At 40.9% G+C, this 20,238-nt stretch overlaps 1 protein-coding gene across 1 annotated transcript in view; it reads left to right on the forward strand.

The window, feature by feature from the left end:
* Positions 1-20,238, forward strand: part of vari (MAGUK p55 subfamily member vari) — a 77,473-nt gene that overhangs the window by 28,244 nt on the left and 28,991 nt on the right. Inside the window, exons 2-9 of the mRNA XM_084590644.1 lie at positions 8,142-8,263; positions 9,707-9,859; positions 12,320-12,466; positions 12,544-12,619; positions 14,510-14,658; positions 14,752-14,883; positions 16,805-16,913; positions 19,997-20,062. Of these exons, the coding sequence (XP_084446770.1) occupies positions 8,142-8,263; positions 9,707-9,859; positions 12,320-12,466; positions 12,544-12,619; positions 14,510-14,658; positions 14,752-14,883; positions 16,805-16,913; positions 19,997-20,062 (954 nt within the window). The remainder of the gene's footprint in view (positions 1-8,141; positions 8,264-9,706; positions 9,860-12,319; positions 12,467-12,543; positions 12,620-14,509; positions 14,659-14,751; positions 14,884-16,804; positions 16,914-19,996; positions 20,063-20,238) is intronic.

Consider the following 20,238-nt stretch of genomic DNA (forward strand, 5'->3'; position numbering starts at 1 on the left):
CCAGAAACCTGGAATAGCTTTCATACCATCTCAAGTAAAACAACAGCCAAACGATGAGACATCATGGAGGGACGAAGACACGCGAGACTGGCAACAATGATCTATTAGGACACACAGAAGAATATACTAGTGAAAGGGAGAGAGTGAGGACACACTATATCGAATTCCGAACATGATTTCATTGTTGTATGTTTGTATGTTGGGCTTAACATTCTGAAGCCGCGAATGCACTAGAAGGGACACCAGCTATAGTATATAGGGCTCCAGATTACTTTCGACGACCTGAGCTTCTGTATAACGCGCGCTGACATCACTCGGGAGTTTCTCGCCTCCACCAAACTGCGGCCGGGATTCGATTCCACAACCTTAGAACTTCCGAACAGGAGGGTGAGCCAAAGCTCTTGGATGAATGGATGGTAGCTCAGAAAGATGACACAGTTTCAGGTTGATCTCTTTTCGTGTACCTGTTTATAACCCTGCGAGCAACAATATCACGCTGACGGTACGTGGCAGTACCACCGTCAGCGTGAAATGTTGTACGAATGCTGTACAAAACCTTTGCTGTAACGAAAAAAAAAAAAAAAAAGGAGTGAAAGAAGGGCGCAGTGGAGTTTTCTTTGCTCTGCCCACCGCGCTGCCTTCAGCAGTGCATGCCGATATGAACAGGAGGCGATAACCCTTTTAACATCCGTTCACCTTTCACATTGCTCCAAAGAGAACAAAATGACGGAACGTTCCCTATTGAAGGGGCTGTTTTTGGTGAACGTGGTATACGTGACACAAGCAAGTATATTTACCTGGTCATGCGGCTTACATTTGTGTGAAAGCTAACACCTGTGTTCATACTGGCGCTCACACTCGCACTTTGTGAGTAAATGCCAAGTGAAGTTGAAAACAAGGAGAACTGCATGAGTGATGGGCTCTGCGGGGCACATGTGATACATAAGCCTGCAAAGCGCGTATATTTTTAGGCAAATATAAAAACTATATTGTGTGGGGTTTCCAACGCGCATGGCAGACGTGCACTTCAGAGCCAACGCCGCTCCCTTGCGGGGATTCACCTTATTTCACTATAATCGTACTGTGGCCAAGTTTGCTGCGCTGCTTACGTCGGTGCTCGCGATCAACCCTGCGCGACCTCCATTTTGCCGTACTGTAGCACAAAGAACGTAAACTTGGTTGATTGGTTTGTGGGGTTTAACGTCCCAAAGCAACTCAGGCTATGAGAGACGCCGTAGCGGAGGACTCCGGAAATTTCGACCACCTGGGGTTCTTTAACGCGCACTGACATCGCACAACACACGGGCACCTTGCTTTTCGCCTCCATCGAAAAGCTGCCGCCGAGGCCGGGATTCGGTCCGCGCGTCCTTGGGAACAGTAGTTGAGCGCCGTAATCACTGCGCCACCCCGGCGGGGACGTAAACTTGGTATTCCGAAATGTAGTACTATTCAGATCTGCCGTCAAGCCCACTTATAACAATACTGTAGTGCCAAGGGAATATTATTGTTGCAACCAATAATTGTTATAACCACGTCCAAAGAAAAAAAAAAAGAGAGAGAGAGATAGAGAGAGAGAGAGAGACAAACTTCATTGCATTTAATGGCAGGATAGTCGCTTACAATGTTGAATTCCTGGCCAGAAAAAAATCCGCATCAGCAAGCTTTCACAGCTTTCACTGGTTCACGACATATTTTGTTCACCGTCTCTCAGAGCCTTAGTCGCTTTTGGAGGTTAAACCCCATAAACCAAACTATATTTTGTTCACATCTTCTTACAGGGTGCCTAAATATTGCTCATGTCGAATTTAAGAATTTTAGGAAAAATGAAGTCCCGCAGGTTCTTTATCATTTGTAAGGCCTCTTTTGCATTGATTCCTGTACGTCGAAACTGTCAGCACAGGTGACCGCTTAGATGGTCAACTCGTCAATCAAATATTAATTTTTCATGACTGCACCGTCAACATGCAAAAATTCTTGAAGTCTCGACACGCAGCCATCATCACAACATAAGTGGGAGCTTCGCGAACCTTCGCGTTACTGGCATTCCGAACAAAGCCTGCTTTCCAGAAACAATTCTTGACCGGAAACCCGATGGGCTTGCAGGACAGGAGCAGTGACAGTTTAAAGGGAAAAATGGTAACCGTGCTGGAAAAGCGCGTGCACATCAGTGACTGACGGAATTAGGGTCGAAATGGGGAAGAATGAGTTCTCGGCATCGGTCACTCTCGATATCGCTAAAGCACATGGCAGTGCAGAACATTCCCTACTGTTGAACAAGCTTGACGAAATTAGGCCACACTTTTACATTTTAGCTTGAATACAGAATGCCCTTGAAGTTTGGTTGGGTAGGGTAAACTTAATCCTCAATGGGAACAAATCTTCCTTATTCGTTTCCGAAAAAAAAAAAAAAAAAGTTCATTCGAAATCTCTTTCGCTTGATTAGGACTGCCTATTACAATTCTTGTCCTTCTCTACTTTGGTGCAACCGTCAAATGGCATGGTCTATACTTGTACTTTCAGATGTTATTTCCCCAAATACTTTCGCTTCATTACTATCCCTACCACCTCAAAATTTTCTCCATAATATTTTCCACCGACATTAATTGCAAATTCATAATTTACTTCGGGTACAACTTAAATCGAGGTGAATAAGTCTTTGTTTGTAGCTGCTACAAACCTGGCTAATCTTCAACTGTGGGTATGGGCCATGCAGTCTGAGGCAGAAGAAGAAGAAGAGCCAATCCCCCCATGTGGGCATGTGCCATGTTTCAAGAAGCCAACAACAACAACGTGGCCTATGCAGCGATGTATCGGTGCCAGCGCCCTGGCGCGTTTTCTACGAGATGCACAGTTTCAGAAACGTTAATTAATGAACTGCTCCACCGAACGGGAATTTGGAAAGCCAGTATTTTCTCCTTCTCTGCCTCACCGTGGCATGTAAGCGTTCTTGGCTCACAAGATGTCTGCGTTCGTGGTCACGAGCAGTTTTCACTTCCACGGAATTGAGTTGATCTGTCTGTGGGTTCCACGAGCTTCTCATGCACAAACTTTTGCATTGTGAGCGTGGCTTTTCGGGTTTGGTTTTAAAGTTTGTCTGTTTTTGTGTCTTAAGTTTGGTTATCAGTGACCAGATTTAATTGTTATAACAAAAAAAGGCGCTGTGATCGCCATCATTGCTGGTTCATTTTACACAGAAAAAACAAAACAAAAACAAACAAACGATAAAGCTGACTGGTGCCGTAGTAGACTATTATTATATCCGGTATAGTATTCTAACCGATATTGTTATAAGTGGATTTGACTGTGTGCCAAAGGCTTCAGAATGCACATTTTTCATCTATGCAACATATATATATATATATATATATATATATATATATATATATATATATATATATATATATATATATATATATATATATATATATATATATATATATATATATATATTTACATGCAACCTTCTAAAGGTGAACAAATTTAGGCTGTACTGATCATCAATAATTGTAACCGTAATTGAGTCTAGGACGGGTGCTAATATTAAGCCACGAAAAGAGGAAAAGAAAATAACAAGGTAGACAGAGAGAGGTGATGCTCCGTCCGGATGGCGTAGCGCGGGGGGCGACGAACCTACAATGCAGCATGAAACGATCGCTGTTGCCCGAAAGACCTCAATCGTTTTTCCGTAGAGGTACTCTCGCGATATAATAGCTGTGGAGCGCTTTCGTTTTCATACTTTCCATTATTCTATTCCCCCCTTCTTCCTTTCACCTGTCTTTTTCTCCGGTCTTCCACGACTCGCCGTAAAAAAAAGGCGCGTGTCGTCTTTGTTCCGTCTTCCCCGTCGAGTGAGGCGCACGCCGCAAACAAACCGCAAAAGAGCGTTTGCCGGACTCCATTCGGCCAGCGCACTTTGTTGGCTTACCCCAGAGATGCTTCACCTGAGCGCGCCCAAGACAGGTTTTGCGACTCCGCTTCTGCCGTGTTCGACATACCGGACGTGACGTTGCCGCGCGTCGAGCGGAAGCGCGACGAGGCACGCATCTCTGCCGCTGGCTGGCGGCGCGCGTTTTACGCGAGCTGCTCGGTTCATAGTTTGTGGTTTGAACCTACCGATAACTTTTGCTCAACTGCCTCGTGATATCGACAGCTTATCGTTTCCCGACACACCCTGACCTGGCAGCCTCAAAATGGGTGAGTCCACTTGTCCAATCTGCGAGCGTCAGCGTATGGGCCTCCAACTGGCAAGCGTACGCGGACGGTATCAGGTATACCTCGGGGCGGGGCTTTGCGAAGTGACGCGGCAGGCTTGCTTCGGAATTTCTGCGCCAGTGGCGTATAAATAAGCATCACAGGCTTGACGGTTGAGTAGGCCGGTGGATTTTTTCGAGCTTGATACTTGCTGTCTTCAGGAAAGAGGCTCAGGTGTCATACCAAGCAGCATGTTCATTGTTTTAAGAGATGCGCTGTTTCGGTCGCATCGAACCGCTTGTTCCAACAGGTGGCTTCGGGTGTCAACTGCTGATCGCCGCGCGCGCCGCGCATTTGAGGGATAAGCTTCTAGAGGAGCCTGCCAAACTTGCCTTAGCATTAGAGCCTGGCAGTACGGCAGCGGCTGTGAAATGAGGTGATGACCCCAAAATCAACGCGACAGACGCGCACTTCCCCTCATAGACGTTACGGGAGCGTGCCGCTGGCGAACGCAGTAGCATGCAACGAATTCAGCGCTGATGGAGCGAATAGTATGCTTTCGTGGATATGTCAAGAAAGCAACATTGTGAAGCCATGGCCCTGTGGTGCACGCTAAGGCGTCAACCACATATGCGTTAACGTCGCAGTTAATAGGAATTGTGTGTGTTTGCCCCCATCGAGACGTGGCCGCCCTGGTCGAGAATCGACCCCGCGACCTCGTGCTCAGCAACCGAACATCGTAGCTGCTTATTTGGTAGTCGTGCTGTGAATGAAGTGATTTCGATCTACGGGAAAAGTTGTGTGCATATATATAAACGTGTGTTCGTGCGTTTTTCGGGGGAGAGGCCATTGAACAGCGATGCCAGAGTTATGCATTTTTTATTTTAAACTTCACGTCGGTTATTGCTAGTACATTACCACCAATGCACTGTGCCTTCATTTGTTCTTCCGAAAAGGAGAAATGTGAACCCCGTTTTACATGTGTAGTTTGTTTATAAAGCATTTTGACATTTAGATTATGGTTAGTTGGTTTATGGGGTTTAACATCCCAAAATCGACTCGATTATGAGAGACGCCGTAGTAGAGGTCTCCGGAAATTTCGCCCACTTAGGGTTCCTTAACGTGCAGCATCTAGATTATCATGCCAGTCATAGCTAGGTGCATGCTGAGCTGACCAGTAGGAGGGCAGCTATGTTTCTGGCAGTGTCCAACTCACCTTTTTACGCTGCACTTAAGCAAACTTGGGCATCCCTTGAGCTGGCTAGGAGATCCCATGAACCTTTTAAATCTGTCTGCATCACTACAATGTCAAATCATTTTCTCTTGTTTTTGCACTTGCTTAATTTCTGAAATTTCTTTTATGCTCACATGAGTATTTGCTTGCATTTACCTGCGCCCGTATTCCGAGTTTGCGTCAATGTTATCGAAGTGTCGCTATCTCACGTGACCTCGAGTCATCTGATTGGTAGAAACGCCGGAACATGATGTTGCCACCTCTTCCGGGGAGTGGCAACACCCGGTTCCGACGTTTCGACCAATCAGATGGCTCGAGGTCACGTGAGATAGGGACATTTGGATAACGACGAAAACTCGGAATACGGGCCCTGATATCATTTCCCATATTGCACTGCTGCAGAGGCTTGCACCTATTTTAAGGGAATTGCAGCAATCAATTACTTCCGGCTTTTCTAGCAATGTTATTTGTCATCACCCCCCCCCCCCCTGCAATAATGCCGTCGGGGCTGCAGGACTCTGTAATAAAATAAATAAAGTAATAATAATAAAAAAATTTCTGTTTGTCTAAATTTTGCATAATAGTGTGCAGAACATAAAAGTACCTACCTTAATTGTCATTGTGAAGCACGATGCTCACACTTTCTAGCTGTCATTGGCCAACTGTCTGTCCCTTGACAATATTATAGGTGGACATTGCGTACTCAGTGTATATGCAGGACTGGTACAATATAAGGATTCTTCAACTGATTCTATGCCATTTTTGAATTTCTTGCCATTCAATACTGGTTGAAGTGATGCTATAGAAACTTTCTAGCCTTTATATGATGCTATGCCTCGTGTTTGCCTTTCATTACTGGGTGAAGCGAAGGACATGGTGTGACATCAGCCATTAATGAAAGGTGGGAAATTAAAATCGCGTCAGTTCAGGAAGGAATTGTTTTAGGCAAGAATGCTTGATTGAGGCCAGCAAGTCTAAGTACTAATGGTGAAATCCCCTGTTGGAAATGGAAATGGTGCCAACTGGAGCCAACATAAGCCAAACTGTTTCAAGTTGGCAGTATCACCGCAAGCCATTCCAGCTTAGTTTTTCACCTGGGTGGCAGATGTGTATAACACGCTTTAAATCGCGGGCATAAATGCGAGCCTTTCCTGTATGCTCAAACTTGCCAGCCTTCTCAGCTACCCTATTTTTTTGTGTGAATAAGGACCAAGTTTGTGCCCTTGTTAGATAGACTAGGAATGGCCATGTCATTCCAGTCGCTTCATTGTGCACTTGCTTTGTGTTGCATTGTTGGGGAAAATTTTTATTTACCATTTTAAAGAAACACACTTACATTTTGTATACATTAACAGCACTTGACTATACTGCAAAATGAGTGATTTGATTTGTGTGCCAAGTTTTGAAAGTAAGAAATCTTTGGGGTGTTTCATGTATTTGAAACTCTTAATTATGCAGTAAAGCTTATAGTATGCCTGATCAATGACATGTATCATGTTGCCATAAAGGCAGATGTTTGTGCTAGTGTATACTGAATACTCATATATGCAGGTGAGAAGTTTAGTCTTCTCAAAACTTTTTTTTCTCGAGGCACACTGGTGTTTTCATGGTAATCATGCATTCTTCCATATTTTATACGAAGACACGCTTGGCAGAGCCATTATTGACAAAGGTGTATCAGTGTGATGCAAGGTTCTTTGTTGTGAAGGAAGGCTGCCAGCAATTCTTTTGTGTCAGGTGCCTTATTTTTATGTAGTTCAAGGAGGAATAATAGAGGTGTGGGCGTGTACAGGTGTCATTATGGGGCAGTCAAGGAAAATTACATCCATTGTTTTACTACCCCAAATACAAAGGAGCTTGCTGATGGTGACTTATCTTTTGTCTAGAAATGCTCGAGAGAGGCTTCTGTCTAGATGTGCAATCTCTACATGGAGGGAAGAGGAATTACTGAAAAATTCCTTAATCAGTATTCATAATCAATTTTTAATAAATGCGTGAATTCTTAACCAGCAGAGGTGTTCATGAATCCTGCCCATGCAGGCACAGATTTGGGTCATTAGTTTCTTTTGCAAAAAACTGTGAGATCCATGTGTCTGTAATCAATAGTTATTGCCTCATTGGGGTGCTTGGGGGCCATGTAGTTGCCCTCAATCTTCCTTGACCCTTTTGCTGTTGTGCAGATATCAGGTTCATTATAGAAGCTTACAAGTACATTGTAAAAACAATGAGAGATTTCGCTTTTAGTACCATTTTTAGAAGCTTCATGAAGTTGCAAAATATAATGAATAGGGCCGGAGGTGATTTAGATAATTTTGAAACAAGGTTTTAAATCCCATAGAAATTTCTTTTTTTTTTTTTTCTGGGGGCAATGCAGTCATTACCTGAATGCGGTAAACTGTTATGTGCCAGTGTTCAGGTGAACATGACACACATTATGGCAGTGAAGGTATTAAGGTATATATGGTCCTTCTGTTATTTAAAATGTGTGCTATCTACCCTTGAAATAAATTTTAATTGTTTGGGTGACGATAAAAGAAAATGTGAAAAAGCTGGAAGGTTTATATCTTCCACTTGTGTAAAATGTGTGTGCTATAATTATCAGTGTTTTTTCCATTGCCACGGTAACCACATAATTAACTAATTCTGAAACCAGTAATCTTCCTTGTTCTTGAGCTGCTGAAGTGACCATTCAATTTTTCTTGTCTTCCTTTTTCAGCTGCATTTCAGCATGTTAGAGAAAACATTGAGGACCTCAATGGACGCGTGGGAGTTCGGGACACTGACCTCATTTTTCTCAAGGGTCTCATGGAGTCACCTGTAATGAGCTGTTTAGTTCAGGCAAGGCATTTTCACAAAATGTTTTGTCGTCTTGTGCTTTATCATTGCAAGGAAGTTGGACATAATTTATTACTAATTGAAATTTTTGTTATGACTTAAAATAGTGGTGAAAGAATTAAGAAGAGGGTATAGAAAGCTACATGCCTGAACTTCACAAGTTGGCATTTATGTCATATAAACCAATCTTTGGAGCCACTGCCGAAAAGGCAAAGAGTGTGCATTAAGCATGCATTTATTGTCACGGTCACAGTTCTGCATTATTTCTGGGGTTGTTTTTAATAATAATAATAATAATAATAATAATAATAATAATAATAATAATAATAATAATAATAATAATAATAATAATAATAATAATAACCTGTATTTCCATCACATACAAGTTGATGGAGGAGGCGAGAAAAAAAAAGGGAGAAAAGTGAGCCATTAATTTCCTTTTCTGGTTGTTTCTTAGGGTAGAGGCATCCAAAATGCATGGAAATCATATTTTCAGCATTGTAGATATGTTTTCTATGAGGCACAAATGACTGTGTTTATTTTTCTTGTTACACTTGATCAAGACAGTTGCAGTGAGTGAAATTTATAATATTGAGTGTTTGCAGCACAAAAGAACATCAGACTTGTGTGATCTTTTTGCTTTCTTGTCTGTTTTTTTGTGCTATGAGAGCTTCATATTACTCACTTGAGTGGATTTTTCAGATCTTGCTACCTATACTTATTGTGTGTTCCTGTTTTGAAGCTGTGCAGCTAGAAAAATTATGCATTAATTTTCTTCTCTGCTAGTTTTGTATTTTTGTTTATATGTCTCCTCCTATATACACTTTAAAGTGAAGTAAAAGTTACATGTTGGATGTATTTACATACTTTCATAGATGTAAAGAGAGTATGACAGTAAGTAGACAGTAATTGTTATAAAATGACTTGTTTTAGTGCAGCAGACTTGGAAAGACTCAAAACATTGCCAAATGTATTAACCTATAGGCAACCCTAATTTAGCTTACGAGCCACTGCTATGGCAGTTACGTTTTTGCATATCTTTTTTACTTCAGTAAAGACTAGTCAATTTTTAACATTGAAAACTTATTGGAGGAGGGACTAGATTTAAATCAAATGTGCACTGATTAGTAGAATGCCTTGTATACTACTGCCACGATATAAAGTGCTGATGGTATTCAGGGAATGAGCTTAGGTAACCACAGCTTGTTGTTTAAAATGAAAGTTTGGAATGAAACCTTGCATAAAAGTAGTTTTAATGGTATCACTGTTCAATAATAAAGCATAATTACTCTGCATTGTTTCAACCTGAGAGTCAATAAGGAATTAGGTTTTGCATTGGTATCATTTGTAAGTAAGAAATAAGGTTAGTCAGTTTTTTTTTCTGTAAGAGACATGTAAATGTGATGAATTCAGTTAAATTTTTTTTTTTTTTCTTTTTACTTCCAGGTTCAGGATCATCTTGAAGAGAAAACCACCACTTTCAAGCCTGTCTCTACAAACAATGTAGAACTTCTGCGGGACGTCTGCCAGGCTTGTCGTAGAGTCAGTGGTCGTGACGCCCAGGAGCTTGCCAACATTCTTAGTGGTCCTCACTTCTCAGTATGACTCTTTCTTCAAATTATTTTTGTAGTGTTTTATCTTATTCTCAGTGGTGGGAAGTCTGTATTGTGGGTTTTGCCCTCTGGTATAGTTTCACACTCTTTTGCTAGTCTAGTCAGCTCATTGTATTTGAGGTTATCATTAACTGATTGGTATGGGATTTCTTGTGGATAGCTTTTGCAAAACTGCACATGGACATTTCTGTTAACTTCTGTCACAGGGATGTAAATAGATCAACTGAATTCATTTTTAAGAGTTTATGTGAATGGAAAAGAAAAGCAAAATCTGAATGTTTCTTTCTTTTGATGGAGCAAGTTTTCTGATGAAGCTTAAAGGAAGTTTTGAAAGGTTCTTGGTTTTCCTTTTTTTTTTTTTTTCATAAGGTTTAAGTGTAACACTCTGGCTTCTGGGGCTGGTGTTGACGCGAAGCCACAGAATGCAATGAAAGTAGACCTTCCACCTACATCCGCAGGTTTAACCAGTAATGTGTGCCACTACTAACATAGCCATGAGTTTAGCGCTTTAAATTAGGCCATCATTGGGAAGAAACCATGTAAAAATTTTGCCATTTCATCTATACTTGCATGCTACATGTAGTATCTCTTTGAGTATGAGCTCTGTCATTTTTGCAGTCTTGCTCAGTATGTGTGAGAAAGCTTCCTTGTGGAAATTTTTTCCCATGTGGATAACTTTAGGACACGTAGTGTACTGTGAACAGTTAGCCCTTCATATTTGATAAATTGCCCTATGTGGAGAGCACAGGATATAATTGCGATCTGTTACTTCTCTAGCCAATATGAAAAATATTTGGTATGTGTGTTTATTTTTAAGGGCTATGATTGAAGCTATTGTATGCCCCTTAGTAGTTGTAACCTATTATGCATGCTTGCATTAATTATGAATTTTAATTCATTAGGCGGTTGCATCAGATGCATCCTGTGGTATTCAGCATTGTTTTTTGAGGATGCCCATCAATGATAGTAAGGTGCCCTCTCCTTCACTTTAAACTTCAGTAGTGGTCTCTAATGGATGTATCTTGATGTTCTTTGTTGATTACAGTAGGCTTTTAACAATGCCCTAAGTAACAGCAGTGTTATTTATAAAGCTTGGCTGGCTGAGGCAATGCTGTAAAACCGTGGGATGAGATGATTGTCAAGTCCTCTTGTAAGTGGCCTTTGGCCGGGAGTGCTGTTTTGAATGCGATGCTGCTCTAAGGCTTAAAGGCCCACTGTCCACCCTCCGGTCGAAAATATTTTCTTCCCCGGTGACTGTGAGACTTCGCCCCTGGAACGCAAGGCCGCAAAATGTTTTTTGAAAAGAGTAACTAATAACGCAGTTACAGCCACCGCAATCACCCGATTCTATCCTGCCTCTCTCCTTCCGTTCCCTCGCAAAGGTTTTTCACTCTCCTGCCAGAGGCAATGCAAATTCCCCTTCCTCCTCCGCGTTTGGCGGGAGGTGGGGCGTGGCTCTCCGCGAGCGCGCAAACAAAAAAAAAAAAAGAAAAACGGTCGAGGGAGCGCGCGCCGCTGGATTCAGTCTGGCCGTGGCGAGGGAAAAGCGCGCTGCGAGCGGTAGACACCCATCCTTCTCCCGTCAGTCAGCGAGACGGACCAATGGACGTCGTTCCCGGTACGTACGTCATTATCGGGGCCCGTCGGGCCAGCGCAGGAAGCGGTGAAGCTGGCTTCTCAAAGGAGAGCATGAGGGAGCTTTGAATTGTATTTTCGATGCTTTGCGGCGCGCGTGTCGCTGTAGAATTTTGCACAGACTATCTCCGGTACCTGATCGAAACACTGGGCTCCTTTTCTTAAAAGGGCCTTCCGTGGACGGTGGCCCTTTAAAAGCCGGCATTTGGCGCCAGTTGTCATGCGATGAAGCCAGCCTAGCTGACCAAAGGCTTGTGGCAGCTCTCGCATGGCACACTTCGTTGCCGAAGATGACGTAGAAATCAACTGTACCCAATATTTATTGCAATATTATTGCGTTTTAAGTGTAGTAGTCACAGAATTGGGCCTCTCATGATCGGCAGTGGTGTTTCTAAGTGCACTGTCCATTGCATCTTTGATGCGAGCCGCAACTCCAATGGCACTTGCATCACACAGCATTAGACGCAAGTGTTTGTACCTCGCGGGTCATTGTACTCGCAGGGAGTTGTGTGCTGCCAATTTGCCGGAGGGTAGCACGTCACTGGAGGAAGCGTACCGCTAGCGTGGGTGCATCATATTCACGTTTCTCAATTATAGAGAAGTTCGTGTGTTGATATGTTTTATATGGAGAATTATTGATATATCGGGTTGGTTATATCTGTGTTTGACTGTAAATGAGTATTTTTTAGTTAGTCTGCAGCGCATTCTGTTACGCTTTTTAGAGCTTCTTGTCTTGCCATTTATTTTAATATGGTTTAGTGGTGCCAATTGTTTCAAACATGCTTGGGGGTTCCCCACTTTTTCGTGGTAGGCCTTGCTGAACGCCCATGATGCTGTAGCCACAAAGAGCTATGAACCTGCTAAACCACTTGAGAAAGAGGCACCAGCAATGGCACCTGAGACCCTGAATGACACCATCAGGATGGTGGGAATCAGAAAGAATGATGATGAGCCCTTGGTGAGTGCTTGCTTCTTTTGCTATTCTGCGTACATGTTGTGACACCAAGATGCTTTTTCATGTTTATGTGTTTTCAGGGAATAACGGTACGAGTTGAGGATGACAACTTGATCATAGCCCGTATCCTCGCTGGCGGTATCATTGACAGGCAGGGTGAGTATGAGGGCAAACATTCTTTCTCACTAGATGCTAGGATTTATAGTAGATTTCACGACTGACTGATCGTGATACTCTCTACAGTATTAGACTTCCTAACATTGTTTGTTTGACAAGGTTTCGTGTGGTGCAAGACTTCTTATTTTTTTTTTTTCTACTCCTAACTATCTTTTATCTTTTTCTTTTGCAGAACAGCAACAAAATTCAGAATGTTATTATTTACCGTCACTTAGTCTCCAAAGCACTAAATAAGTCTTATCATTGCTGCTAAAAAGCACTAAATAAGTCTTATCATTGCTGCTTTTCTCATTTTGAATGTATATTCTGTGCCTTCAGGAGGTATTTATGATTACATGTTTTATTGTTTTAACATCCCTATGTGGCATTTTTTATTATGAGTAGTAACTGACGTTTTGTTAATTCATGATTTGAGAAAAGGAAAGGTGAGGTGCATTAACTGTCTCATGTCTTATTTGGTGCCCGAATCTCGTCATGAGATGAAATGAACAGGCTTACCAAAAAAATCTCTACATTCTTTGTTTCTCAATTTTGATACAGGTTGAGGTGTGAAGGTCAAAGCATGTTTAAGGGGCCATGCAAAATTAACCAAGCGGTAGTATTTATTCTTTGCATGCATGTTATGGTACATCATGATGCTGTAACGCCCAATGAGATCATGAGAATCGTAAGATTATATATTTTATTTAGTTCCAGAAATATTCGATTTGGTCTAAAGGTGTTGAAACACAGTGGTAGTTTCCAGCAGCAGCTATGATGCAGCTTTAAGATTAGGCGCAGCCTTTCTGATTGGTTGCGAGTGTAGCCTGCATTTGACTCTCTCACACTCGGGGCCTGAGCCCAAAACATAATGTGTGTGTGTGTGTGATTATTGTAAGCTTTCAGCATAGAAAACAAACTAAAAAATAAGCACAAGTTTATAAAAGAATGAAAACTAATAATGCTAGAGACAGTATTTTTCATTTCGCTTCAAACCGTCGTGGAGGGCAGTGCTGCAGCTCATACTGCAGAGGCCAAGAACACAGTTTGATCCCAGCCATGGCGGCCGCATTTCAATGAAAGAAAAATGCGAGGTACTGTGAAATGTCAGTGAACGTTAAAAAAAGCTCAAGGGGCTTGAAGTTGTCTGGAGCCCTCCACTGTGGCGTCTCTCATAACCAGAGTTTCTTTGAGACCTTAAACCTCGTACCCAAGTAAAAGAAGAGACGCCATTGCCAAGAACATGAGAAAAAGATAACATGATATAGAGGTGGAAGGAAGGACGTCTGGTGGTAGCTTTTCAACTGCAAACCCCGAGGGATTATAAGCAATCCTGGGGAGTACTGCTGCAATCCCACCATTGTGTTGCACTTGTCTCGTCAAAAAGCATGCATACGTGGAACAACACCACCATCCAAAATGTGGTGTGGTTGTGGGCTGTCATGGCCGGACAACAGTGACATGCAAGCTTTTGCAGCATTAGTGTATGGTTCACTTCTGATTATGTAGCAGTTATTCTTGGCTCTGGATGAGTCAAGTGCGATTTCATCGTATCTTTCTTCTTGCAATTTTGCAAACATGTAATAACCTTGCTTTGCAAGCTGCGATTTCTGCAATTCTTTCTCTGTAATGTATGGGGAATCATATGAGCCGGCAGTACCAGCAGCGTAAAAAATATGTCGCAGCGTTTTCCTTTAACTGTGGTTAAGTGGTGTAGGGGCACGCTAAACACAAACCTCATCTCTTGATGTGCACTTAATGCTCAGCGTAAAACGGTATTTCTGCAGCAGTTGTGATTTTATTTTGAACAATCAGTTTGTGTCTCCTCGCAAATACTTTTGAAAGGCATGAAAAGATTGCCACTCTGCTAGTGGACACCTTGCTTTTCAGGACTGTTACACATTGGTGATACAATCTTGGAGGTCAATGGAGTGCCAGTTCACACGCCTGAGCAGCTGCAGCTGCAACTGAAAAAGGCCCAAGGCAGCGTTACATTTAAAATCCTCCCCTCGTATCACGACAACCTTCCAACATTTCAGGTACGCATCTGTAATCAACTGGTGTATCACCACTCTGTTTTTTTTTTTTGTTTTTTTTTTTACATGTGCACCTAATGTTACTTTACTTTTCAGTGTTTTGTGAAAGCGCTGTACACATATGAGCCATCAAAGGACACCCTTCTGCCATGCAAAGAAATCGGGCTGTCATTCAAACAGGGTGACATTCTGCAAGTGCTCAATCAGGAGGACCCAAACTGGTGGCAGGTTGGTGCAAAGTTATTTTCAGAAATAGCCATGTGAACCTATGATGCGGCACACCTACTGGGTTCATGTGAATCAGCATATAATTTTTTTTGCTCGCTTTAATCATTATTCTTTTTTTTGCAAGCACAATGATAATTCGGGCAAAATAAAAAGTGCTGCTTCCTGCAAACACAGATTTCTGCCTTTTACTATACATGCAGAGCTGTAATCTGCTCAAAAAGCTCTAAAGCCGCTGTTGCATTGATTAAACCTGGGCTTTTCTGACCATTGATAGTCCACTGTTACGACTCGGCTAAGCTCTAGCATATGAGCAACACATATTTGGTTAAATCTAGGGCATCACATTGCTCATAAACTTGCAATTTCTTTTAGGTTAAATTATTGTAATTTGCCAATGCTCAACATAGCATTTAGGGAAGACAGTGGTACGTATTAGTGAGGGTGCTGTATTAAAAATGGGCTCAAGTGAGCATTTTTTGTCTCTTGGCTCGTATGTGCATGATTTTTGGTTGCAATTACCTTGGAGTAATTGGTGTATCTCAGCTATTATGGATGCTCATACTTTCCTTTTTGTCTATGCAGATCATCATGAATCAGATCTGCGCAAATAGCATAATTTTGGGTGCAAAGCTTATTCAAATATCAAATGCCAAGGGCAAGCCTAATTGAATATTTTTTGAACGTTAGCATGTTAAATTACTGATGAAATCTTTTAGAACAGGGGTCAGAAAAGTCAAATTTGTTAGAGGTGCACGAATAACATATTTTTAGGTGTAAAGCAAATGTGAAGAATTAAAGTTGGTTGAAATAGAATACTTTCAAGTGGTTTAATAATTTAGTACAGGTAGGTGAAAGTAAAGAGAAACAGTTTTGCACAAAACACAGCTGTGAAAAGAAACAGAGATGTTGCAAAAAATTTTGTTTTAGCCTATCATCAGCATAATTTGTTACACCTGCAAGGCCTATGAGCTGTTAAATAAAAAAGGAATCTTGTAATAATACCTTTACAATTATTTGATAACGATTCATGGCAGTGAAAAAAGTCTAATATCGCAGTTCGGCTTATTGCCCACATGGGAAAGAAAATTTACTAAATGCTGCCAGGAAGCACTGTAAGGTGAATACCTCTTTACTAGAAGAGTGACATAAATGATCGATTGACAGTGAGGCAAGGCACTTGCCAAACACAACAAAACACTTCTCAACATGGACAGAAGCGCAGCAACTTAAGCAGCAACGCTAGTGAGATCATCTTTTCCACATTTCCTTGCGACTCCTGAAGACAAGGTGGCGGCTCTAGATAGCCGTCGACTCAATAGCACATGGGCCTTTGCCATGCGCTGGTAGTCGCACCAAGACGAGGGCAAGTAAAGTTGCATAACAGGTGCAAGATACTGCCATTTGGAAATCTCAAAATGTTTCACTACCAGTTTAGATCAACTAGAAATTCGTAATTTCTGAATGTTTGGAGGTTCGTGAACCGCACTTTCACTTTTCGAACAATTCACGAACAGTTTAAATATTGAAAGAGTGGTCTAAATCGAATAATTCATCTGGAAAAGGCTATTTGAAAACCGTTCTAAATTTTGAATATTCGCACACTCCTATTCGCCTTAATAAATAAGTGCATGTCCTAGGTTGTGCAAATTTTAGCGTTTCATAATGCCAGATTAAATGAGCCTTCGTTACTTGTGAATCGATTAAATGAATCTGCTACTCCCAGTGAATCCCAAGTTGAATCTACTATACTTTATTAAGATATTGCGTTAAAACAATTATGCTAAGACCTTGTTTTGCTGACTTAGATTTGAAGTGAATTTTTGTTTTATTTTGTAATTGTTCTTATTTTGACCAATTGCTTGAATATTTCATTTGATTATAGAACCTGGAAGGTTTCATGTGTTATTCTTTGCTTCCATAGGCAAGAAGAGTGTCCGCTTCAGGTCCGGCAGGCCTTATCCCATCTCAGGAACTTGAGGAACGAAGACGAGCTTTTGTGCGGCCAGAGTATGACTATGCAACAAAGACAAGTATGCATTAGTTGCTGCCCTGCATGAAACAGATTATTTACTGATGGTGTAGTCTGTAAGGAAAGTATTTTTGCACCTTAAATTCATTTGTGCGTAGTGCCTATTCCAAGTAGCATTGCATTGTCGACTTGATGCTCGTGTAAGCCTGTTTCCAGTCAGGATTTTTATGTTTGGTTTTAGATGCTTTCTACTGAACTACACACACTACTTTTGTGAAGTATATTATACTCTGATGTGAGCAGGCTTTTGCCACTCTGGGCAGGTATACTAGTTTGTTTTGCATACCTGCCAAGTCTTCCAGTTCCTTCCCTGTAATGTATGGGTTTTTATAATTCTGTATAGCTGTTCAGACCTTCTTGCAGCGTGGGTGGCAGGTGCTCTTAGCAAGCATGGGGCTGTAGCTTGTCTCGTGCCACTACATGAGTGGGACACAGTTTCTTTAAAGGGAAGTGTTCAATGTTACCTTGCCTCTGGCGGTGGTCACATTGGTTGGCTCGATTTTTATACCTTCTTTTTTTTTTTTTTTTTAATTTGCCTTCCTGTTGAGTCGAGCACAGCAAACAAAATGTGAAATGAATATATTTGTCCGACTGTGCTTGCAGCAACTCATGGTAAAACATTTGGAGTACTTTGTAGTCTTGGATAGGTGAAGTGTTGCTGCACTGTGTTGTTTACTTGTGGCACAAATATTTTATTCGCTCTCATTTAAGCATTTTAGGGTAGCAGAAAGTCTATGTATGCATAGCTTAAAAGGACGTTTTTAAATGCTAGATTTCACCGCCATAAAAGAAACCATGCTTTAGCCTGAGGTGAAACTCAGCATTAATAATATCATATGCTTAAAAACGTGTAATTTAGTCTCAGCCTGAGAAGTCATTGACATCATTCTGCTATAGATTTTTTATATTCCTGCTTAATTGCAGCTCTCAGCATCATTTGTTCTTCATGGTCCTAACTGCTGGCTTGGAACAAGTGCTTACACTTGAACTTTATGGTTATTATAAAAAAGTTTAAGAGGGCTCAGAAAGAATCTAGTGGGAGATGGACAGAGTTGTACGTAATTGGCTGCTTGTAATTATTTACATTTTTGTGTAATTTTGTTATCAATTACTTTTTAGTTTTTTCAAACAGCAACATTTCAGGAAATTAAATTATTTTTTTTTATGTAAATTTCCGTTATGATGTGATTGTGTCAGATTATTCAGCCACATGACAGTGTGCACGGCTGTCTGGCGTGTTGCACTCTCTGCGGTCTTCGTTCCTATTGTAGTTGGTGCCATCTATGGATGTTTCTTGCAATAAGCCATGAGTAGGTAATTTATTGCAATAAATAAGGCTGTTTTTCTTTTCACAATTAGCGTTTTTTGTTGGCAGTTGGGCTAGAAATACACCTGAAATTACCCATACTGAAAGTATAGTATATTTTAGCTGAAAATAATAACTATATTGGGGACATCGCCCTACCCTCTAGAGCTTACATTGAGAGATTGTTCAGTGTAGCAGCTGCTGTCTTCACGAGGAAACATAGGAAAATCAGTAACAAGTTTCAAAAACGAAAACTTCTGCTGAATATTAGCATTGTACAAAAAATTTAAAGCAAACCACACAGTTTGAGCAAGTTTATTGTATGGCAATAAAGTTCGAAGAAGAGTAACGTAGTAGTAATTGATTAATCTACTGTAATTATTCGGTTACTTTGCTGGGGCTGGAATTGACCACTGTTTTTAAATGGAGTAACTGTAGTCGTAATTTGTTACTTATTTTCGATAGAAACTACAAGAGTGTAGGTGGAGAATGAAAATTATTTGTACATTGGGAGAAGGGGTAAGACTAGGTCTAAACGGCATTGTTTATTGCGTGCTGAGTGCCTGCCCATTTGTGAAGTAAACGGCTTTTGTCGATATCTGGACAAATCAGTGATGATGTTTTGTACAGTTTTCTGATATTTGTGTTTTTCTCTTTTTATTCTTCCTTCTAATTGGTATAGAGATTAGAAAAAATTATGGTAAACATAAAGATATCGGAAATGGTTACTAATAATTGAATGTATATTGGCAGGAAAAATTGAGACTATGATGAGATGTGCCATTTGTAAAAACATTGAATGCTGAATGAAATAGTTTGCAGTGAACTTCTATTCCTCCCAATTATGGTTTTCTTTCGCAAGTTTCCTGCTTTCATTCCAGCATGAGGCTTCGAATTCCTCGTGGACAGAACCCTTTCTAAGAGATAATTTTTGAAGGAACTGCATTATCATGATATACTTGCTACTATCCCGAAATTATAATTCTAAAGGAGGAGATAATTCTGGGGCACCATACTTACAGCTAATAAATGCTTGCATTATTTCTATTGGTTTCACTGTGTTTACTCCCTGTGCATGCGTAATATTTGTGCGAGATATGAGGGAAAAGGGGGTGCTGCTTCTTGGCGATTTAAATACAAAAGCTGAAACATCCAACGGAGTTACAGCACAGATTTTTGGTGACATTTCTTTTATTTCTAGGATATACCAATGTTATGAACATTGGAACAGCGGAAAACTGAAAACAGTGACGGAATTGCGTGTGGCAATCTGCTTAGTTCAGCCAGTGCATACTGTTTCTTTGAAAGGGCTTTACTGCAGGCTTTCGCTAGTTCCATTTGCAGTGTGCATATTATCGGTCACACTCCTGTCACCATTAAGCTTGCATTATTATTTTTGCTGTTTTCTTATCACATACGTTACCTGATATTCAGCAGGCAAACCTAGTGAAATGAGAGGCTCGTCATGAGATACATGCAGGAGGTAGTAGCCAAAAAAAAAAAGACTAAGGAAAGCATAGGGGATTGCTTTTTTTTTTCCCTTTCTTTCTTTGGTTTTGCTGGACCTACCTGATATTGTAGCTTATATGGTCGAGTAAACTTATGTTTGGCCATGCTTTTCAGAAGTCTTGTTTATAAAATTCTATAGCTTGTTATAAACATGTATAACGTGTAGAGTAAAGCTTGTGTAATTTCATAATTTTTCTCATGCAGAAATAGTTTTTGTAGCCAGGTATACATGTGTGCTTGATATATGATTTGTGTTCATTTCTTTTTAGAAATGTGTGGTACGAAGATTACTAAAAAGAAGAGAAAAACAATGTATGAGAGCAAGGCATCAGCGGGTACGTTCATATTTCTTTGTTTTTTCTCCGGAAATCACATGTGCAGGTAAAAGAGTTGAGTTAGGTATTTACAGTGGAACATTGACATGATCTAATCACACCGGCTCTCTAAAAGGTCATTATATCAGTGTTTTTGTATTTCAGCAATGCCTGTATGTAGTTGAAAGCTGCACCTT

Source organism: Amblyomma maculatum, chromosome 1, assembly GCF_055883805.1.
Source record: "Amblyomma maculatum isolate TAMU_Amacu chromosome 1, ASM5588380v1, whole genome shotgun sequence".
Classification (NCBI taxonomy): Eukaryota; Metazoa; Arthropoda; class Arachnida; order Ixodida; family Ixodidae; genus Amblyomma; species Amblyomma maculatum.